This window comes from Pelobates fuscus, chromosome 12 (assembly GCF_036172605.1).
Source record: "Pelobates fuscus isolate aPelFus1 chromosome 12, aPelFus1.pri, whole genome shotgun sequence".
NCBI classification, from domain to species: Eukaryota; Metazoa; Chordata; class Amphibia; order Anura; family Pelobatidae; genus Pelobates; species Pelobates fuscus.
Genome location: NC_086328.1, coordinates 90,568,543 through 90,577,928, shown reverse-complemented (window position 1 = coordinate 90,577,928; position 9,386 = coordinate 90,568,543). Strand labels below are relative to the sequence as shown.

The 9,386-nt window shown below is 37.2% G+C and overlaps 1 protein-coding gene across 2 annotated transcripts in view; it reads right to left on the bottom strand.

Moving 5' to 3' along the window:
* Positions 1-2,434: 2,434 nt before the first annotated feature.
* The window catches only part of PPP2R5B (protein phosphatase 2 regulatory subunit B'beta), a 120,939-nt gene continuing 113,987 nt past the window's right edge, over positions 2,435-9,386 (bottom strand). For both annotated transcript variants that reach the window (XM_063438021.1, XM_063438022.1), the window contains 3 exons: positions 8,908-9,035; positions 5,847-5,948; positions 2,435-5,673 (listed from right to left, as the gene is read on the bottom strand). In XM_063438021.1, the coding sequence (XP_063294091.1) occupies positions 5,538-5,673; positions 5,847-5,948; positions 8,908-9,035 (366 nt within the window). In that variant the 3' untranslated portion in view covers positions 2,435-5,537. The remainder of the gene's footprint in view (positions 5,674-5,846; positions 5,949-8,907; positions 9,036-9,386) is intronic.

Sequence of the window (9,386 nt, the reverse complement as noted above, 5' to 3'; positions counted from 1 at the left end):
ATAGACATGCCATTTACAACATTAAAGGAACACTATAGTCACCTAAATTACTTTAGCTATATAAAGCAGTTTTAGTGTATAGATCATTCCCCTGCAATTTCACTGCTCAATTCACTGTCATTTAGGAGTTAAATCACTTTGTTTCTGTTTATGCAGCTCTAGCCACACCTCCCCTGGCTATGATTGACAGAGCCAGCAGGGAAAAAAAAAAAAAACAGGTTTCACTTTCAAACAGATTTAATTTACCTTAAATAATTGTATCTTAATCTCTAAATTGAACTGTAATCACATATATACTGCTCTTGCAGGGTCTAGCAAGCTATTAACATAGCAGGGGATAAGAAAATCTTAATTAAACAGAACTTGCAATAAAGAAAGCCTAAATAGGGCTCTCTTTACATGAAGTGTTTATGGAAGGCTGTGCAAGTCACATGCAGGGAGGTGTGACTAGGGTTCATAAACAAAGGGATTTAACTCCTAAATGTCAGAGGATTGAGCAGTGAGGCTGCAGGGGCATGTTCTACACACCAAAACTGCTTCATTAAGCTAAAGTTGTTCAGGTGACTATAGTGTCCCTTTAACATTTACACTGCTAAACTATGACTGGAGCAACAATTAAGAAAATACAGTGTTAAAAAAGGGAATTGGAGGCACACCTGGAACATGCATTTCTCAGCAATGGTGCAGTCTTAGTGACCAAAATGTATACAAAACACAGATTTGGGAACAGCGAATACACAAAAATACAGCTTTACATTTTACAAGGCTACTTAAAATCACCTATCTCAGTAAACAAATATGGGAATTCAGTTTCACCATATGGCGATATCGTGCTAAGCCCACCACTATGCCACAGTACCCCAATATCGCTGGATCCTATACTAATTTTAATGTGGGAGACAAATTAAATAGTGCTAAATGAACTAAAGTACATATATGTATTCTGTTGTAAGAACATTGTGAATATATATCATGCAAAATTAATGTGATGAAAAATACAATAAAAATATTCACACTGCTCTTACAACATATTAATTAAATAGACTGTAGTTAATTTAGCACTAGCATTATTTAATTAGTCTCTCACATTGGAATTAGTGAAGGACCCACCAATATTGGGGTACTTTGGCGTAGTGGTGGGCCTAACACAATATGGCCGGATGGTGGAACTGAATCCCCATATTTGTTTATGGAGATAGGTGATTTTAAGTAGCCTTGTAAAATTTAAAACCAAACAGTGTTGGCAGCCAGAACAGGATTCATCATAAGGCAACTCTAGGCAGCCGACTAGGACCCAGGAACCTGGTCCCATTAACCATCCCTATGTGAAGAATGAAGGGGTGCCCAAAATGGTAACCAGACTAGGGCCCAGTGGGATCTTAACTCTGTTAGCAGTCCATTGTGGTGGTTTAAACTTCCCACACAGCCATTGATACACTTTTACATGCTTACACTGAGGGAAGTGTGCAGTGACAGCATTCCCTTCTAATAAACACAATATTACATTGTTTAAAAGTATGGGCAGTGGCTATTTCTACTTCAAAATTCTACATTAGAAGCTACATAGTTCCTGCAAATTACCCCTTTACCCTTAATCTAGTAAAAATGTATTTATAACATATATTATGATTATATTTATATGTACATGAGAACATGCACATGCTATGACCCATGTTTTCTAAATAATAATGTTAATTTAATATTTATGCTAAATATTATTTTTTGTTTCTTCTTCGTCTTAATAAAAAATTTTTTTATAAATGTATACTTTTGTTAAAGTGTGCTTATGTGTTATTCTATAAGGACGTTATTATTTTTGTTTATGGCAGGCTGCACTTGTCACGTACTGCCCAGTTATTATTTTTTACGTGTCCCAAAATTGTCATTTTCTATATAAGCAACCAACATCTTTGAGAAATGTTTCAAACGTTTTGCTTTTTATAAGCCAGCATTTTGGCTTTTCTACAGGTAATCTTCAGGCAGGTGCAATCATAGATTGTGCAGGTAAACCTGCCAGCAGGTGTATAGTAGTACTTTTGTGTTTCCTTATCCCTCTTCCAATATAGCTACCAGAAATGACACATGGCATCCCACAGTGCCTTACGTGGGGACGAACTGGGTGCCCATGCAACTGCTCACATTATTTTTTTCTCAGCTATATTTGTTGTTTTTCTAGTGCCTTGGATCTTAACACCAGCAGTGTGCAAATAACCATTGTATGTGTACATTTGCAATTAAAATGTGTAGCTAGAACGTAAAAGGGACTCACATTTGTCATGACAGTGTCTCTCACACACACACACACACACACATTACCTTCAATCTATTATTTTACATTGAAAACAAACATTCACATGTTTTTACATCTACAAGCAGCTCACACATGTAACTTGAAGACTTAAAAAAAAAACAAGACATATTTCTGAGACCCAGCATTTAATTCAGCAGTGAACAGGTTAAATATCGTTTTCACCCCACTCCTCCCCTCCCCTCAGTGAATTAAACAGATCAAACGCTGACCATATTAAATACGAAATAAATAATACCATAAATAATCATTTAAAAAAATAAAAATGAAAACGTTGAACGCAGTATATATATATATTTTTTCAGAGAATAGGCTATTTTATACCGTTAATAAGAGAACCGAGGTTCCCCTCAGCACACACAGTAATGGATAATTGAAGAGTTATAGAACACCCTTCAAATGCATAAATGGGATCAAAAGTTGAGGAATGCAGAGGGAAGAGCAGGTTGAGAAAAGCACAAGGTGGTGATGCCTGGCCATAGCTTTTTGCTTAAGTGTGATGAAAACTGACGGAAACATAGCTCACACTCAGGACAATGCTTGAGGGCACTACTAAATGATTGGACACTCACAATTAGTTTTTAGGAAGAACTGGTCAGTAACCCGTACCTGTTCAATAGCTATGCCAATCTTCCGTTTATAAGATACGTTGCTACCTTCAGCTAACTTCACAAGCCTAAAACATACAGTATAATGTGTTATTCATTCTGTTAAAACCAAAGTATTCCCCTGTAAGACAACACAGAGGCTTTCCTCCTTCCCTTGGCAGTTTAGAGAACACTAAACTTAACCAAAAAAAGGTTTTTAAAAATGCTACATTTCCTACAGTTCTCGCTCACTCTTTCAGATACTAGGAGTTTGAGTAGACAGTTTTTGAGGCTAGTTCTTGGGTCTAATTCTGGTTTCATTAATACTAAAACAAAACTAGTGTATTTTAAACTATGAACCATAGACTTGCATCATTCATGAATGCATCTTTAACCACAAAACAGCATATTATTTTTAAATTTCAGTAGGTTAACTTGCTTTAGATCCAAGTATTTGGTTCTCTGTTACTTCATTGACCCATGCTATTAGCTTATTGCAGTGAAAATTAAGAACATGGGCTAGAAATAGCTGCCTGTGGAATTGCTAGGAAAAGGGGCTTTTTATATATCAATACTATCGTCTACGTAACCGTAATGTCACTATGTACCATGACCTCGAATTCAAGCAACATAGCGTTTTTGCCAGTTCTTCTGACCAGAGCACCTTTGTAGTGTATATTGTTAAACCCAGAATCCTTTTTTCCACAGATCTCAAGTAACGATGCAACAGTATTTATTAAAGTAACAGGGTCATTTTTTTTCAAGAGAACACACAAGAAGGCTGTGCTATACTTCCCAGACGTTTTAGCTCCTAACATTGAAAATTAATATTTATTCTCTCCCCTTGGAAGATATTGCATTAAAGGGAAATAAGTGACATGAGGGGACAGTTTTAAGAAAGCTTCCCAGAAGCTTTTCCTATTGTAAGCAAAAATAAAACAATAGCTTTCCCATAGCTTCTCCCCTTTGATCTCGTGGACAGGAAGTAACATACCCCTTAGAGTTCCAAAGTTCTATCAAGATATCTTTACCGTTCCAAACATGGAGCTGATTTATAATCTCAGACATATTATCTCTTGTGACGACTATTAGAGAAAACAAGTGAACAGTGAAAAGTGATTTAGGAGATCTTCTTTATGTTCATGAAAACAGTCAGACATATGATGGTGAACGTCAAATCCTCTCCTCCAAATGTTCCACATTCATATAATTTTTCATGCACCATGACATTAAATCTTTCAGTTAATTTTGCAAATCAGCTTTAACTATATTAAGCTATTTAAAAAAAGTCCAAGACATTCTGGAACCAATGAGGTCAGTCGTAAGACCCTACTTCAACTTGATTAAACATTTGATTGATAAGAAGATAACCATCTCTTGTCTTTTGTGTAATCTTTTACCAGAATGTGCTATTTGTTGCTTTGATAATCACAATAGCTAAAAATGAGACATGTCCAGAGAAAATATCACAAAAATCTGCCAGTTTGAAAAACAAAAAACAAAAGCTGCTAAGCAGATGGGGAAAATGATTCTAGTCCACCAATGTTATGTATGTAATAGAGCATTTTTTTGCTTTGTTTTAACTCATCTACTACATTTTCTTACTCATCACGGGTGAGTGGACTACTTGAATAATTTTCAGTCCTGGACACATCTATATATTCTACTACTAGGTGGCATTGTTTAGTGCGAGGTTACTTGTATCCACAGGACAATCAATAGCAGAGGGGAAAGTCCATCTACCCAGATGCCTTTTCTCCCATGAATCCAGCATGGTGGTAATTCTCCAGATTGAAGTTTGTTGCAGTTCATATTGTTTGTAAATCTGCTGTGCTAAAGGAAACTGTTCACTGATAGATGTGTGTTTGTGTGACCAGAGGGGTTAGGAGTCAATTTGGCTTCCCAGAAGCCTCTGCTCTTATTGACGGAATAAAGGTGGTTAGTGGAGAGACTTGCCCAGAAGTCTCTCCCATCATGTACAGAAATTGACTGACAGGAGACATAGGCCTTTCCAGAAGCCCCTGCTTTCACAAACAGGAAGAGATATTTACTGACTGTTAAAGAAGCTTTCCCAGAAGCCTCTGCTCTCACGGTCAGAAAATTACAGAGTTGCACAAAAGTGATTCAGTGACAGGCTTTCCCAGAAGCCCTTGCTTTCAAATACAAGATGTGTCAGATGGAGGGAACTTCTCAGAAGCTCCTGTTCCCACTGGATAGGAAGTGACAGGGATTTTCTGTGTGTCATTTTCCATGAACCATATGCTTTTGGAAAGATGTAAACATGGTGGAGAATGAGAACATTCTTTCTAAACTCTTCACTGGATGGTTAATGTAGAGGTTATAAATGGCTTTTCCCAGAAAAGTCGGTGCCGGGTTGTGGTTTGCACTTTTGAGATGTCACCAAGCATGCTTTATCCCCACAACAAGTGGATAAGACAGCTGCTGCCAAGTGAAAATGACATAGTCTTCTCCCATAGACTTTGTTGTTGTTCATAGGGTCACGACAAGAGGTAACAGTTCTCCCCTCTCTTTGGGAAGAAGTGAGGGATCAAAACAGAGAGTGGTCAATATACAGGGAGGAGAGGGTGGGTTGGCTGCAGTGGTCTTCTGGTAAATGATGGAATGTAGTGGGGAGAGGTCTCCTAACTTTTACTTCCTCGACTGTGCTGTAGGTTCAGTTGGTTCATCTGAGCTTCTTCCAGACCGTTCATTTTTTTAAGACGCAGCTCGTCCAACTTCCTCCACAGCTCTTGACGCTCTTTGTCACGCTTCAACTCTCTGTAGTAGAAATAAAGATTAACGATGAGGTTTAATGCTAATAAGCATTGTAATAAAGACTTTTGCCGGGAGTGTAGAGAATTATGGTTGGCAGCTGACTGCACAGAAATATATTGCTTTCTGTTTGCAGTTTTAGGAGGCACTTTACTGTGTTTGTATGGTTATATACTCACTGTTGTCTATCAAGTTTATAGGATGCTGTGAGTTCATCAAAGAGTTTGCCGTTCATCTCCATAAAAGTCTTGAGTACATTATAAATCAAAGACACAATTGTCCTATAGAGAATGAAAGAGAAATAAAATGCAGGTAAGCAAGAGAAATAACCAGCATATGGATTGAAAATAAAAGGTAAAAATATATGGAGAGAAAGGTACAGGGATCAGAGTGACACTGGTAAAGGAAGAGATAGAAGGTTAGGAAGAAATTGTAAAAATTGTTATACTGTTTCTTTTACTTTTAAAGGGAAACTATAATTTCCTCGTATTTATGTTTACTTACCCTATATTTGATTTTTTATTTTTTTTTCCAATTTGATAATTTTTATTTCCAGTAAGGATAATTAAAAAACAATGTTTTCCAAATGTCAATGAGTACATGTACATGTTTGTAGTTTATTGTCTATAAATGAATACATATTGACAGCTCAATATATAAATATCTAATACTGTATAACATGCTAAAACATTGGAGATAAGAAATGAAAAAAAGAAAAAACGAAGATGCAAATGAGGATAAGGATAAATGTGGGCAACATAAAAATAATAGAAGCAGTATTCAAGTAATCATGGGGCGTTTTCTAGGTTTGGACCCTAGACATTATCTGCTCTGTTTTGAAATGTATCCCATATATCTTTTATCTGACATGTAAGGGGTCCTGGGTTGAGCTGTTTAGAAGGCAACATGTACCACCTATAAATTATCTTCCACATCAGCTCCAGGTGTGAAACACAGGAAGTTACCCCCCTATGCATATTAAATATACATTTTCATTCTGTGGAATCTGGGGGTTTTCCAAGTCCCAATGCCATGCTTCCACAAACCCGGACATCATGCTTGATTTATCTTTATTAAGAATATTATAACAGAAGCATAACAACTTTGAGTTTAGCCTGTTCCCAACTTCTTCTCAAGAGTAGACAACTCATCCTCAGTTCCCCCCCTCTATTCTGGGACGAGTGTGTATTTGCTAAATAAGATTTGAGTTGAAGATAAGATAATATGAGCAGGGTAATTTAAACAAACTTTGAAGCTCTAGTACATGGGTAACTCCACATTGGGTCCATGGTTTATGTTTGAATGTAGGTAGGCTTTAGGCTATGGAGTCCAGTAGAGCTGCTAGGGAAGTTGGTGCATAAACACACATAAAAACTCTTACCCTGTCTCAGACATCTACTAGTAGTTTGGACGTGGGTGGCATGTCCGGAAAGGGGGGTCTTTTGTGTTTGGGGATCCAAAATAAGACACATATGCCCTTCCTACATGACAAGAAGGGCTCAATACTCTGAATTGGGGTGAATTGACCAAAGTAAGGGTGTATACTATTTTGCTTTGAAAAGCTGCTTTGCACTATGACTTAAGGCAAGTGAGCCCTTCCCCTACTGGTTTATGAAGTATTCTGGACGGCACCCTTATTTTCTTGTTTTGCCAGACAAATTTAACCAGTAGATAGTGGTAATCCCTTTGTAGAGGAACCTGTAATGTTCTCAATCAATACTGTAGCTTTGGTAGAATAGACATTTTGATGGCAGCTATTCGACCCAACCATGATATAAATTTGCCATCCCATGTTCTTAGGATTGTTGATATTTCTTTGGCTAGTTTTGTATAATTACATTGGAACAGGTCCATGGTGTTATTTGAACGTTTTAATCCTAGGAAGGTTGGATAATCATTTCTACATTCATAGTCAAATGTTTCCCTGAGATTAGCAAGTAACCCTGTAGGTATTACTACACCCATGGATTGTGTTTTGTTCATGTCTAACTTGTATTAGTAGTGTTTGTTGTATTCTTGAAGTTGTTTTTGCAAATTGAGGAGGGAGGTAGACACAATCCTTTGAACAAAGCTGGTCAATTCCTTTTTATCAGTCCTTGTTAAATGGATTAAGCATATAGAGTAAGCAAAAAAGCCAGTCCCGGTCCATTTCAGGAGGTCAAATAGAAGTTTAGAGCATCTTAGAAATAAACAGTCAAAGTAGTACTAACACAGCATTGCAGAAGTAAGCACGAAGTTTACAGCGCACAGAGTTACTGATCACCTACGTAATTAAGGAGGAGCATGAGAGCTGTCAGTGTCTCTCTTAAAAAAAACTACATACATTTAATTTTTTAAGAGACATAACGAGCAAATTATAACACAATGTTTCAATGTCTCCACTTCATTTACCAGGCTTGCTGTAACAACTGGACTATGATGTAATTTGCTAAATCTTTAATATAAATTTAGTTGAGCATCTCATGAAAAACAGGATAGCACAGGTCATTGTTTTATTCCCTGATACTCCAGAAAAGTAACAGTTTGCCTTTAACCCCATAACCCCTTAAGGACCAAACTTCTGTAATAAAAGGGAATCATGACATGTCACACGTGTCATGTGTCCTTAAGGGGTTAAAGAATTAGCAGTATCATGTACTCTAGGGTATAGTGAGCAGATGGGATATCTGCAATAAACATTGACTTGCTGACTGTGTATTGCTAAATTATAAGTTGTTAAATTATACATTATGCTAACCAAACATTAGGAGGCATATAGTTCCCGAGATTATGTCTTATTCTTTATATTCTTAATTCAGGGGAATACAATATGCAACACTCCATCTGTTGCCAGGCTACAGTTTCCATGACGATTTGATAACCTGTAGTATTGGGCAACTGCTGGCTACCTTATATACCCTAACCTCAAAGGGACACTATAGGCACATTCATTGAAGTGGTCTGAGTGCAGTGTCCAATGTAAAACGTTGCTGTTTTTGAGAAACTGCAATGCTTACAATGCAGTGCAAAGACAGCCTCTAGTGCTTGTCTTTCACCTTTATATAGATTTGTATTCAAATAATCTTGATTTGATACTATGTTCCTAGTTCCCAATATACAGAAAATGTACACAGGACGCAAACAAGCCACCTACGCCATGTGCATTTGTGTCTAGTTTTCTGTTTATCTAAGTTACCACCTCCTATTGCTGTTATACAAAGTGTTCAGTAGATGGTAAGATGGTGATTGTGGACTACTTACTGGTTCCAGTGCTCCTTAGACACCTGATAGAGAGTGCTGAATATCAGAGGGAGGATGGTGTGACAATTCTCTTCTATCAGGCTGAGAATGTACTCATTGTTCCAGAAATAAAGGGCTCGCTCTGCAACCTGAGAGGAGTCAGAGAGTTAGATCAGACCATGGGAAACAGGAAGAGACAAAATAGGTAGAAATTAGAAGACATGGCAAACCACAAACAACAGGGATAAAGGGAAAGTAGGAAAATTCTCTAAAATCCAGCAACTCTGCCTTTTCAGGACTTAATTGTGTGTCCCGATTAAGTCCTGCAGTTGTTAAAATGTATTTTATGGGGGATTAATAAAGAAGCATCAGAGACAGTATTACAGATGGGTGTCTACTAGCATTATCACTATATCTGAGTGATATGTTACATAAGGTGTAATACATGTTACATGTTAAGTACATGTTAAGAAAATAAATGATAAGGCGAAACATTTTTT